This window comes from Chelonoidis abingdonii, chromosome 8 (genome assembly GCF_003597395.2).
Source record: "Chelonoidis abingdonii isolate Lonesome George chromosome 8, CheloAbing_2.0, whole genome shotgun sequence".
NCBI classification, from domain to species: domain Eukaryota; kingdom Metazoa; phylum Chordata; order Testudines; family Testudinidae; genus Chelonoidis; species Chelonoidis abingdonii.
Window position 1 is genome coordinate 50392730 of NC_133776.1, and position 14531 is coordinate 50407260.

The 14531-nt window shown below is 42.0% G+C and overlaps 1 protein-coding gene across 2 annotated transcripts in view; it reads left to right on the forward strand.

Moving 5' to 3' along the window:
* The window catches only part of LOC116823884 (E3 ubiquitin-protein ligase MSL2), a 43636-nt gene extending 38457 nt beyond the window's left edge, over positions 1-5179 (forward strand). For both annotated transcript variants that reach the window (XM_075068589.1, XM_075068590.1), the window contains one exon: positions 1597-5179. In XM_075068589.1, coding sequence (XP_074924690.1) covers positions 1597-3188 — 1592 coding nt within the window. In that variant the 3' untranslated portion in view covers positions 3189-5179. The remainder of the gene's footprint in view (positions 1-1596) is intronic.
* The last annotated feature ends 9352 nt before the right edge of the window (positions 5180-14531 follow it).

A 14531-nucleotide genomic window follows, 5' to 3' on the forward strand; every position in this document is an offset into this window, starting at 1 on the left:
GTATTTTATCTTCTAGTATCTACGCAGGGAGAAGATATCTGATAGTAGAGGGCTCTATAATCTAGCCGACAGAAACATTACAAGATCCAGTTGAAGCTGGACAAATTCAGAATGCAATATTTTCCAGTCTGAGTCCTGGTGGTTCTTCTCTGAACTCTTCCTGTTCTTCTTTGAGTCGTTGCAGACATGTATTCCATTCGTGTGTGAGCACCCCAGCACACCAAAGCCTGGGAACTTTGCCTAGGAGTACCTGTAGAAGTGGCACTTAACATAAGAATGGCCATACTGGGTCAGATCAAAGGTCCATCTAGCCCAGTATCCTGTCTTCCAACAGTGGCCAATGCCATGGTCCCCAGAGGGAATGAACAGAACAGGTAATCATTGAGTTAGCCATTCCTGTTGCCCATCCCCAGCTTCTGACAAACAGAGACTAGGGACACCATTCCTGCCCATCCTGGGAACTAGCCATTGATGTACCTATTTTCCATTAATTTATCTAGTTCTTTTTTGAACTCTGTTATAGATTTGGCCTTCACAACATCCTCTGGCAAAGACTTCCACAGGTTGACTGGGTGTTGTGTGAAGAAATACTTCCTTTTGTTTATTTTAAACCTGCTGCCTATTAATTTTCATTTGGTTACCCCTAGTTCTTGAGTAGTTTTGTATCATCCGCAAATTTTGCCATCTTAGAGTTTATCCATTTTTTTAGGTCGTTTATGAATATGTTGAATTATAGTGGTCCCAATACAGACCCCGGGGGATGCCACTATTTACATCTCTCCATTCTGAAAACTGACCATTTATTCCTACTCTTTGTTTCCTAGTTTTTAACCAGTTTCTGATCCATGAGAGGATCTTCCCTTTTATCCCATGACAGCTTACTTTGCTTAAGAGCCTTTGGTGATGGACCTTGTCAAAGGCTTTCTGAAAATCTATGTACACTATATCGACTGGATCACTCTTGTCCACATTCTAGTTGACCCCCTCAAAAAATTTTAGTTGATTGGTGAGGCATGATTTCCCTTTACAAAAACCATGTTGACTCTTCCACAACAAATTATCTTCCTTATACCTCTTTCATGTTTTCATCTGTCTCTCAGTGCTACTTCCCTCTGTACTGTTTCCATTTTGACTTCCAGAATTTTAATCTTTGAACTTCTGCTTTAACCCTTCCCACTTTGTACAGATGTAGCTCTCTTGGTTAGTGCATTAGGGACATTACATAGTGGTCACCATGTTGAGATGAATGTGGTGTTTAAGGGGCAATGCTGATATTGTTTTGCTTGACACCGTGTTTTCTAAAGGCTGGGTTAATGGGCATCAGCAGATCAGATTATGTTGAAATTTTTCTCTGCAATGTGGAAAACTTCTGAACACAACATTGTTTTAAAACTGTGGGCACAGCAATTGTAATGAGTCTAAAATCTCACAGTTCATACTGTTTGCACACCTATGGTTTTTCTCATGATCTTTTTCATCGCTGAACACTATACGGGCAATTCATACTGCTGTAAATTAGGAAGTCCCTCTTATGTTACCCTGAAAGCCTATGCCACTTGGTCTGCTCTAATAACCTTCTTTTCTTTTTCCTCTTAGGAAATTTGCTACAGGATCCTATTGCTCCCACCAACTCCACATGTCAGCATTATGTCTGCAAAACTTGTAAAGGCAAAAAGATGATGATGAAACCATCATGTAGTTGGTGCAAAGACTATGAACAGTTTGAGGAAAATAAACAGTTGAGCATTCTAGTGAACTGCTACAAAAAACTGTGTGAATACATAACACAGACTCCATTGGCACGAGACATAATACAAGCAGTTGACTGTTCTGCAGATCTTTTGGCTTTTCTCAAAGATGGGTCGCCACTCCATGAAGATACAGAAAACATTTCTGATGCAGCCATGCCTTTGTGTTTGACACATTCTCCATTACCTTCAACCTCAGAACATATTAATGATCCTCAAGCTAGTTTTTCTTCCATGCCTGAAAGCACACACAATATTGATATTAGAGGTTCTGTTATCAATGGGTTGCCCAATTGTAATGGGCTTTCAGTGGATAAACTTGGAGTAAATATTCCTTCCCCTGAACATGCAAATACAATTGATGTGTGTAGTACTGGAGAGTACATAAAAACTGAGGATATCTCTAGCAGTCTTCAGCCTGTGTGTGACACAGTTTCTACTAGTGACTTGTGTACATCAGGCCTTGACATCTGCAGTTTCAATGAAGATATAAAACCTGGCTCGCTATTGCTTAGTGTTGAGGAAGTTCTCCGAAGCTTAGAAACTGTTTCAAGCACTGAAGTCTGTGGTTCTGATTTGCAGCCCAGCTTGGAAGCCACCATATCCAATGGTCCTTTCCTGCAGCTTTCTCCCCCACCTCTTAGCCATAATGTTTTCATGTCCACAGGTGCTTCTCCTCATGGGATCTCATGTACAGCAGCAACACCTAAAGTAGTTAAGTTAAACCGAAAGCGATCTCGATCAGAAAGTGACAGCGAAAAGGTTCAGCCACTACCCATTTCCAGCATCATCTGTGGCCCAACATTGGGAGCATCAGCTCCAGTAACAGTGAAACAGGAAAATAAAATGTCTTTGCAGCCTGTAGCAACTGTACCTAATGGAGGCACTACTCCCAAAATAAGTAAAACTGTACTCCTGCCTAATAAAAGCATGAAAAAGAATCTAGAACATGCCCCCAAGAAATCTCACCCGAAAGCCAAACCAGGAATACTGAAAACAAAAGACAAAGCAAAGGAAAAGATTGCTAGCAGTAATGTTATGCCAGGAAGTCCGACAAAAACTGCATACAAAAAGCCACAAGAAAAGAAAGGGTGTAAATGTGGTCGCGCCACCCAAAATCCAAGTGTTCTTACATGCCGTGGCCAACGCTGCCCTTGCTACTCTAACCGTAAAGCCTGCTTAGACTGTATATGCCGTGGCTGCCAAAACTCATATATGGCTAATGGGGAGAAGAAGCTGGAAGCATTTGCAGTGCCAGAAAAGGCCTTGGAACAGACTAGGCTTACTTTGGGCATTAATGTGACAAGCATTGTGCGCAGTGCCAGCACAAGCACCAGTGTAATTAATGTGACAGGGTCACCAGTAACTACATTTTTAGCTGCCAGTACACACGATGATAAAAGTTTGGATGAAGCTATAGACATGAGATATGACTGTTAAATGATTTTTTTGTCTTTTCCCTGCCCTTACTAAGGGAACTGCTACAGTTTTAAGGCAGCTATGGTTCTGTTTAACTTGCCGAAGCTCCTGCCTATAGATCACTTGTATCAAGTGTTTTCATTGCTATGTTATGTGTGTTAGTGTCTGGGAAATAGTTTGCAGATAATGGAGGAGTTACCCTAAAACTATGTCTTTAGATCTCACAGCACCTCATAGTTTGAGATCAGATGCTGATGTAAATGGTTTTAATACAAGATGACCTTTGGAAAGGAACATATTAACCTCATTGTGCCAGTTAATGCTTTGTGCTCAGTTAAAGCTTCCAATTAAATGTAAGGAAGTGATACCTAGTCAGTCCATCAAAGTTGTGCTAGTTTATGGTGTGTGAAAGTAACTGCCAAATACACTGCCATAGGGAGTCAGTGTTGCTAGCAAATCACATCCCATTCCTGTTGAAAGTACAGTATTAACTGAGGACTGCAGTCTTTGAATGACACATCTTTTTTGATCATGAGCATTGGTTATCTAGAGCACGGAACAGTACAAATTAGTAATTTCATGGAAAGAGAAGTTGTCCCTCATTGGAATTGGCTAAGAAGTAACTGGGCAATCAACTGGAGTCAGTTGTAAAGTGGCTGTCCCTCCAGATCCTGCTCAAGTCTCTGTGTAATTGCTTCCTTCAGTTTTTCTAAAAAGCCTTCAGGTGGCTGTGTGACTGGTACATTTTATGCCCTGTGGCACTAACTCCATTCATCTTTGGCATGTCGCTGTTCACTTCATCATGAGAGGGAAAACAACTAATAAACAAAGAGACCAAATACCACATATGTAAACCCATTGATTTCAGTGGGAGTTGCTGCACGTGGTGTCTGAGAAGAATTTCACCGTAGGTTACAAATATAAAAAAATAAATCTGGGCTAGGTTAAAATCTTTGTCCATTGGTGCCCCCCAATACATCCTGGTTTATACAGCCTTTACCCACCATTGGTTTCTCTTTTCTTCACTTAAAGAAATAAATGAGGTTAACACTGTATTGTCATGTATTTGGGATCTATTTACTCTAGGAAAAGAGCCCATTGTCACTTGCTTCCCCTCAGTCAGGAAAGAGAACTGATGGGTAAACAGGATCAAGTTATTTTCAGTACTCATTAGGTAAAGTGTGCTAGACAGCTTATTCCACCAAGTGTTCAGCTCACTCATCTACAATCAGTATGCCCAACTGCTTGATTTCCAGTTAATCCTTGAAAATAAGGAGATAGTTGAACGAAGGCTTTTTGCATTTTGCACAACATTACAGCAGTTTTTAAGATTTTTTTTAATGCCATTCTAAAGAAGTCAGACTTCCTCACGATGCAACGATATCTCGTCTTTAAATGGCACAGCACAAATAAAAGATGGTCTGACTAGTATACAAAGCATTATCCTTCTAATTTAAAGGACAGTTACTATTATAACAGCATGTCTAAAGAGAAACTGTGCTCAAATTCTTCAAATTCCATTTTATGGCAGCCATATTTTTATTAATTAAATGAAATCTCCAGTGAATTATGACATAATGTTGGATATATTTTGATTGTGCACAAAGCATGTACAATGATGGTTACCTGTCTAAGAAATAAGCAAAAACTTTTTGGACACAAATCAGATGACACCACCTTTTTGTTTTTGTAGTGTACTATGGTGTCATTTTCTGTGAACGTGGTCAGATAATTTTTTTCGTTTTGTTTTGTATTTCCCCCCGTCTTTTTTGTGGGGTCGGGTAGGGTGGGGTGTTAAAGCCATAGGAAGAAAAATGTGATGTATGTGTCCAGTCTGTACTATTTTGTTTTCGTTTTGCAAGAAGAGTTGAAAAATATTTTTGATAACGAGAGTAAATGGTGGAAAATGCTTTAGTATTCTTGTCTTTATTTGCCAATCCAAGTACCTGAATTCCCTGTTTTTTAACCCTCATGAGGCTTAATGATGTCCTATTAAAACATATTTAGTTAAATTTGTATGTGATTTTGTGTTGACCAAGAGGCTCCTACCATTTTCTACTTTGGTGGTTTGACTTTGACCTACTCATGTAAATCTGTGTTTATTATTCCACTACATGTAAGTAAAGTAATCAAGTGACAAACAGATTTTAGTGGAGTTTGAGCAACATGGGTAGTAGCTTCTGAACACTTCCGCAAAGCTGTTAAGTTTTGCTGAGATTGTTGTAAGTACATTTATTTGTACTCAGCTATATACTTCAGTACACATTCCTCAGTGTAGGAGTAGTTTGGAATTATTTATTTTTTACTGTTGCATTAAGTGAGGTTCCAGTTGTTGGAGATTTAGGTGAAGTGTTTTTTGGAACCATTGATAGGAGACCCCTGATCATTAATGTAACATTGCTAAATGGTAAATTCAGGTTGTTTTAAAAACAAGTTTCCTTTTATGCTACCACGTTCTTGAAATGTGTATTAAAATGTAAATTGTTTAATAAATGTTAGTTTTCTAATTCTGTTTTGTAACTGCTGAGGGCATCCGTGTGGCATGTCTGAATGCTTTTTAGTTTTCAGAAGAACATTATTTGTTTCTTCATAATTTAAAATTAGCTTTTGTTTCTTTTCATTTTCTGCCTCCCCTGTATGTTGAGGAGTAAATTAAGTAGTGGAAAAGGATTATGAGTTTGGAGGAGAGAACTGCAGTGAAATAATTGTATTCGTCCTGTCTTTCTGTGACCATTTAAAGCAACCTAAATAGTAGCTTAAATGGTCTTTACCTTCATGCTGGCTGTTTTTTGTCTATCTACACTAGTGAGTACCACAGTTGCTATTACAAGTGGCACTGCTCCCATAGAGTGGTTCAATAGTGGGAAACCTTGAAGTCTTTGCTTGTGTAAATAAGACCACTTGGGACTACCCTGCATTTGGTATGTGCGTGCTCTTTCTCTTTCTCCTCAGAGTTTTTGAAGTAATGCATTACTCTTGCAAACTTTCTTCAAATTCTCTAATTTTAGAACTGCACTAGCAACAAAATGTAGCTGGTGAAGGACCACTGTCCTCAAAGATATTTCTGATGTAAGCTGCTTTTTAGCTGGGAGTATGCTGCACAAATTGGAAGATCAAAAACTGGCTTTCAGAAATTGGATCAGTAACTTGTCTATCCTTTTCCAGGATGTGTAATATTTCTCTTGGAAAGCTGCAGTTCATCTGGTACAAAATTAATGTGGTGTTCACATCCATACTATCTGAATACAAGAGTGAGAATCCTTTGTCAAGGAATACGCACATTAAAATGTTTTCCATGCACCAAACTATGATCGATATATAAACAAATATGTCCAAGATGAAAGCGCATCTAGTTTAACTAGACTTTCAGTTTTATTTTTACAGTAACAAAAGTATGCTTCATTATGCTTCAAAAGTATGTTTAAAGAAACATAAAGTAAAATGGTTCCTGCCCTAATGGTCTTACATTTATCTAATCGTAGACAGGCACCAAGAGGGAGAGAAACAAATAGGGTAGATACAGTTTGGGCATTTGCACATCATGAAATTATGTTGTGTATAAACAACTTCAGAGCGTTTTTTCACCTTGTAGCTGATGTGGCAAAAGTGAGTTTTAAGAGGGATTAAAATGAGGTAAGGATGGCGGCTTGATAAATGGATATTGGGAATATGTTCCACGTTGGAGGGACAGTGTGGGGAAAAGAATGTGTGGGATTAGGAGAAAGAAATGAAGGGAGATGTTGAACAGAGCTTGAATTGCAGGGGGAGGAGGGGGCTGGGTCTCATTTTTAGGGTCTATCCAGCTTTTGATTTATTCAAAGGCTTGGGGCGGGAAGGGTGATTTGCCCCCCTTCTTCCTTTGTGGCCAGCAGTAGGGTCAGGAGTTACTGGGAGAACAGCAGCAGAAGGTGCTGCCACCCCACGGTAGGGGGAAGCTGGAGTGTAGCAAGGGGAGAATCCACAATCACAACTGGTCCTCCTGTCCAGACTTGGTACTTCACTGATGTATCCCAGGCTCTGACACCTCACTCTGGAGAAGCCCCTTCACTCCAGCAAGAAGTGATAGGTGCTATCTGGTGACTTGGCCAGCAGCTTGACAGAGATCAGTTCCCACCACTCCTCCAGCAACAGGGCTGACGCAAAGTAAAACAGCAAAGGTAAAACCATGCCAGCACAAGCGATCTCCATGCTACCTCTTTGATGAGTTTCAGAACCTTTGCTATTAAGTCTCTAATTCCTGCAAACATCACCTAATTATATATAAAGAACAGGTTAAAATACATAGATTAAATAGCAAGCATTGTTTAAATGTATAGTTCTTACTGTAGTTTGTGTTCTTTATTGAAGCTCACTTTTGATTGCATGGATTTAAGATACTGTGATTTTAAAAACAGCATATTTTTCAAGTTGCCTGTACAAGTGGTATCCTCGGTACCGAGCAAGCATTGAAGCTTGACATCTACAATGCTTGCAGTGTGCCCACTATCGCTGGTACCATTGATTCCAGCTATGGCAATCTCAGCTATGACATTGGTACCAGTGTCCTTTCGGCACTGTAGGAGCCAGAGTCCCTGTTACCAGGTACAAAGCATCTTTTGGTACTGAGACCTCATTCTCTGAGTAGACATTCCATGTCACAGGACTCTCCTCCAACATCATTGGCTGCCCCCATGTGGAGTAGGAGGACTGTTAATCAGTCTCCTCGATTTCTGAGGTGTTCTCCTACATACCCCTTTAGGAATCCGCCTTTGTGCTGGGAGGACCTTGCAGGTGATCAAGGATGGTGGAACCAACCTTGTATGCCACCCCTGCTTCCTTATGGACCCCACAGTGGCCATATTGGGACCTGTGGGCTGCCTATTGACAGCAATTTAACAGACCACCAGTACCCTCCCTCAAAGAGACCAGAATTTCACATTTTCCCTCTACCCATCCCTGACAGGAGGAGCCATTTCAAGAGCAGGAGGCTAGGACATATGAGGAAGTAATCTCTGAGACTCCCATTTCAACATCACTGGATGAAACAGTTATTTCTCCACCACGTTCCATGGCCAACGACTTCAGGCAGTTTCAGGACCTCACTAGAAGGCTTCCTGACATCCTGCAGATCCCTCTAGAGGAGGTCAGAGATCTGCAGTACAAGTTGCTAGATATTTTGCAGTCGGCAACACCCTCCTGAGTGGTGCTACCTATTAATGAGTCTCTCCTGGATCCAGCTAAGATGTTATGGTAGATGCAGCTACTGTTCCACCAATATGCAAAAGGACAAAGAAGTGTTACGTGCTCCTTAAGGAGTCTGACTTTTTTTATTTTCCTATCCCCCACCTAACTCCATAGTCGTGAATGAACAGAGTAAGCAGGACATTTTGAGAACTACCCCCTACAACAAAGACCAAAAGCAACTGAATGGACGAAAATATTACTAGTTCAGAACTGTGCAATTCCAGATCACAATCAGGCTGTCATAGCCAAATATACACTACTGAGGTCAGGTCTACGCTACCACTTACTTCCCCGTATCTTAAGTCTGTGAATAAGCCACTCCCACCCCCACGCGACATATGTTTCACTGACCTAAGCACTGGTATGGACAGTGCTATGCCTGCTGACATAACTACCACCTCTCATGAAGCTGGATTTATTATGCCAACGAGAGAGCTTTCTCCCATCAGCATAAAACATCTTCACCAGACGCACTACAGTGGGATGGCTGCACTGATGATGTGTTTCGAGTGTAGACTAGCCCTAATTACAAGCAGCTCGTGGCTTTTATGAAACAGCAGCCACACAACTGCAGGAAGCAATTCCAGTCCATATTTGCAGAGGGTCAGCTATTGGCCAGAATATCTCCCCAGGCATCCCTAGCTGCTGTGGACACTGCTTCCAGATCCAGATCCATGGCAGTAGTTGTGCTCTGGGCATCTTGACTTCAACTTTCAGAGTTTCTGAGGGATTCAGAACACTGTAGAGGACCTCCCCTTTAGTCTAAGCTTTTCTCAAAGAGACAATGAATGACTCCAGGGCTACCTTGTGTTCCTTGGGCATTTACGCATCTATGAACAAGAAATGTTTCATCAGGTTACAAACTGCCCAGAGATCACACCATGCTCGGTTCTTGGAGTACCACAGACATGTAGAAACGCCTGGAAATAGAGACAAGTTTCAGAGGAAGAGAGCCACTCAATCGCCCTCCATGACCACCCAGGCATAATCTAAACAGCAGTTTTGATAGATTGGTTGAGGCTTTGAATCCTCCCACTCATCTGACTTTACAGTTGCATCCGTTAGCCCATCTCTCTCCCTTTGGGGACCGCCTTGTCCAATTCCACCAGGCCTGAGAGCAGGTCACTATGGACCAATGGGTCTTAGAGGTCATAACATCAGACTATACCATCCAGTTTGTGTCACTCCCTCCCTTTCACCTTTGTCTCTCTTCAAGGACTCCTCTCACAAGCTTCTACTAAGATCAGAGGTGGATTCTCTCCTCCTTGTAAGAGCAATAGAACTGGTTTCTTCCTCTTGCAGGGATGGGGTTCAACTCAAAATACTTCCTAGTGCCAAAGGAGGATGGAAGTTGGAAGCTGATTTTTAGATCTAAGCTGAACAAGTTTGTGAAGACTCAAAAGTTCGGGATGGTGACTCTAGCAACTATAATTCCTTCACTATAGGAAAGGGATTGGTTTTCATCCCTCAATCTACATGACTACTATTTCTATAATACTATACATGCATCACACAGGAAATACGTAGTTCGCCATAGGCCAAGATCATTTCCAGTACCGAGTGCTTTCCTGTGGCCTATATTGGCCCAAAGGGTGTTTTCAAAGGTTCTAGCAGTAGTGGCAGCTTACCTTCTGGAGGAATCAGAGTAGGAACTGTTAGTCTGTATCTGCAAAAAGAACATTAGTACTTGTGGCACCTTAGAGACTAACAAATTTATTTGAGCATAAGCTTTCGTGAGCTGCAGCCCACTTCTTCAGATGCATAGAATGGAACTTATAGTAAGGAGATATGTATACATACAGAACATGAAAAGGTGGAAGTAACCATACCAACTCTGAAGCTAATTAATTAAGATGAGCCATAACATCAGCCATGCTGAACACAACACCATCAACAGTCTTAGGAACAACTCTGACATCATAATCAAATATGCTAATAAAGAAGATGCTGTTGTCGTCATAAATAAGTTGGAATATGAACAAGAGGCTGCTAGGCAGCGCTCTAACTCCACCTTCTGTAGGCCATTATCCTCTGATCCCACTGCTCAATAAACTCCCTGAAAAAGCACAGGAACAGATCTGTGCAGACATATGCCTAGAACCCCGACCAGGGGTATTCTATTTGCTACTCAAGATCCATAAATCTGGAAATCCTGAATGCCCCATCATCTCAGGCATTGGCACCCTAACAGCAGGATTGTCTGGCTATGTGGACTCTCTCCTCAGGGCCTACACTACCACCATTCCCAGCTATCTTTGAGACACCACTGACTTCCTCAGGAAACTACAGTCCATCAGTGATCTTCCAGAAAACACCATCCTGGCCACTGTGGGTGTAGAAGCCCTCTACACCAATATTCAACACAAAGATGGACTACAAGCTATCAGAAACAGTATCCCCAATAATGTCACAGCAAAACTGGTGGCTGAACTTTGTGACTTTGTCCTCACCCACAACTATTTCACATTTGGGGACAATATATACCTTCAAGTCAGCGGCAATGCTATGGGTACCCGCATGGCCCCACAGTATGCCAACATTTTTATTGCTGACTTAGAACAACGCTTCCTCAGCTCTCGTCCCTTAATGCCCCTACTCACGCTACATTGATGACATCTTCATCATCTGGACCCATGGAAAAGAAGCCCTTGAAGAATTCCACCATGATTTCAACAATTTCCATCCCACCATCAACCTCAGCCTAGACCAATCCACACAAGCAGTCCATTTCCTTCACACTACTGTGCTAATAAGCGATGGTCACATAAACACCACCCTATACCGGAAATCTATTGACCACTGTACTTACCTACATGCCTGCAGCTTTCATCCAGAACACACAACATGATCCTCTGTCTACAGCCAAGCTCTAAGATACAACCACTTTTGCTCCAATCCCTCAGACAGAGACAAACACCTAGAAGATCTCTATCAAGCATTTTTAAAACTACAATACCCACCTGCTGAAGTTGAAAAAAAACATATTGACAGAGCCAGAAGTGTACCCAGAAGTCATATACTACAGGACAGGCCCAACAAAGAAAATAACAGAACATTAACAGAAAATAACTAGCCGTCACCTTCAGCCTCCAACTAAAACCTCTCCAGCACATCATCAGAGATCTACAACTTATCCTGAAAGATGATCCCTCACACTCAGATCTTGGGAGACAGACCAGTCCTTGCTTACAGACCGCCCCCCACAACCTGAAGCAAATACTCACCAGCAACCACACAACAAAAACACTAACCCAGGAACCTATCCTTGCAACAAAGCCCAATGCCAACTCTGTCCACATATCTGTTCAAGTGACACCATCATAAGACCTAATCACATCAGCCACGCCATCAGGGGCTCGTTCACCTGCACATCTACTAATGTGATATATGCCATCATGTGAATCTATGTGCTAGCAATGACCCTCTACCATGTACATTGGCCGAACAGTCTCTACGCAAAAGAATAAATGGACACAGATCTGACATCAGGAATCATAACATTCAAAAACCAGTAGGAGAACACTTGAACCTCTCTGGTCACTCAGTAACAGGCTTAAAGGTGGCAATTTTGCAACAGAAAAGCTTCTAAAACAGACTCCAACGAGAACCTGCTGAACTTGAATTAATATGCAAACTAGATACCATTAACTTTGGCTTGAATAGAGACTTGGAATGGCTGAGTCTTACACAGATTGAATCTATTTCCCCATGTTAAGTATACTCACACCTCTTGTCAACTGTCTGAAATAGCCATCTTGATTATCACTACAAAATATTTTTTTTCTCCTGCTGATGATAGCTCATCTTAATTAATGAGCCCTCTTAGAGTTGGTATGGCTACTTCCACCTTTTCATGTTCTGTATGTATATATATATCTCCTTACTATATGTTCCATTCTGTGCATCTGAAGAAGTGGGCTGTAGCCCACAAAAGCTTATGCTCAAATAAATTTGTTAGTCTCTAACGTGCCACAAGTACTCATGTTCTTCTGGAGGAAGTTATTCCTGTCTTCCCATAGTTTGGCTGTTCCTTTTTGAGATAGTGTTATCAACATAGAAGACCCTAGCTCTCTTCCAAGAGTTGGACATACAGATGAATGTAAAGAAATCCATGCTTGGACTGGTACAAAGGATATGGTTTATTACTCTGTGTTTGGACACAGACACTCAGAGCATATGTCCCTTTAGACATATTTGTGACCCTGTCAGGACTGGTAGGAACAATTCAGGGAAGCCCTCGGACCACAATAAGGAGCTGTCTTCAACTTCTTGGCCATATGGCAATTTGCACTCTTGTGACCAGTCATGCAAGGCTACACCTTTGCTGTTTCCAAGGTTGGTTGAAAAGTGCCTAGTCTCTGACCAACACCTTGGACAAGTACGTGGCAGTCCCCTTGCACATAAAGAACTCTCTAAACTGGTGGAAGGAGCAATTCCATGTCTGTATGGGTATCCCTTTCTGTCACCCAACCCCATCAGTGACTCTAACGACCACCGCATACCTGTTAGGGTGGAGAGCCCACTTCAACACCCTGACAGTTCAGGTCAGACGGACAGCTCATGAAACCAGTCTCCACATTCAACCTATTGGAGCTCAGGGCAATAAGGAATCCTTGCCTCTATTTCCTGCCTCTCATCAGGGACAAGATGATCAGATTCATAATGGATGACATCCTGCATGTTTTACATCAACAATCATGGGGGAGCAAGATCCCCCTCCTTGTGCACCAAAGCAATAAAACTCTGGAACTGGTGTATAGCCCCCCACATCCAGATTTCAGCAGGCTACTTCCCAGGCATCTGGAACATCACTGCCAATGCACTCAGCAAACATTTCCTCCATGACTGACATTCAGGTCCTCCAAAACATATTCCAGAAATGAGAACTGTCAGAGATTGATCTTTTTGCCACCTCTGAGAACAGCAAGACCCCGCTCTCCTGTTCAATGAGAGCCTGGGTCACCGCTCCCTTGGAGATAGACTCATAGGTCAGAAGGGACCAATATGATCATCTAGTCTGACCTCCTGCACAAGGCAGGCCACAAAACCCTACCCATACACATTTATAACAACCCCGAACCCATGACTGAGTTATTGAAATCGTCAAAATTGAGATTTGAAGACCTCAAGCTGCAGGGAATCCACCAGCAAGCGACCCATGCCCCACGCTGCAGAGGAAGACCTCAAGCTGCAGGGAATCCACCAGCAAGCGACCCCTACTGCAGAAGAAAAGTCTGTTCTATCCCTTTTCTCCAAAGCCCACAGTTCGAAGGACAGTGAACAAGATCAGGCAAGGGAAGGCCAGAATTATCCTTGTAGAACATACTTGGCCAAGGCAAGCTTGGTACCCTTATCCTCTTCAGCTCTGTGTCCACCTGCTGACCAAGATTCCTACCATCCTTCATCTATGGGGCTACTATTTCTGCTCAAAGGCTTTGAAATGGATATTGAGTTGTATCTCTACTAACTGTGGTATGTAACCTATCACTTAAATCAGCCTTTGTAGTACCTGACTGGGGGGTAGCTAATGTACACTGATTTTTTTTTTTTAAAGGCTCCGGAGGGGATCCTGGCAATTACAGGCTGGTAAACTTCAGTACCAGGCAAATTGATTAAAACTACAGTAAAGAAAAGAATTATCAGACACACAGATTGGTGGGGAGGGATAGCTCAGTGGTTTGAGCATTGCCTTGCTAAACCCAGGGTTTTAAGTTCAATCCTTGAAGGGTCCGTTTAGGGATCTGAGGCAAAAATCTGTCTGGGGTTTGGTCCTGCTTTGAGCAGGGGGTTGGACTAGATGACCACCTGAGGTCCCTTCCAACCCTGACATTTAATGATTCTATGATTAACATGATTTGTTGGGGAAGAGTCAGTGTAGCTTTTGTAAAGGGAAATCATGCCTCACCAGTCTATTAGAATTAATTGAAGGGGTCAACAATTATGTTAACGAGTGATCCAGTGGATATAGCATATTTGGACTTCCCAAAACCCTTTGACTAGGTTCCTCAACCAAAGGCTCTTAAGCTAAGTAAGGAGTCATGGAATAAGAGGGAAGGTCCTCTCATGCATCAGTAACTGGTTAAAAGACAGGAAACAAAGAGTAGGAATAAATGGTCAGTTTTCAGAATGGAGAGAGGTAAA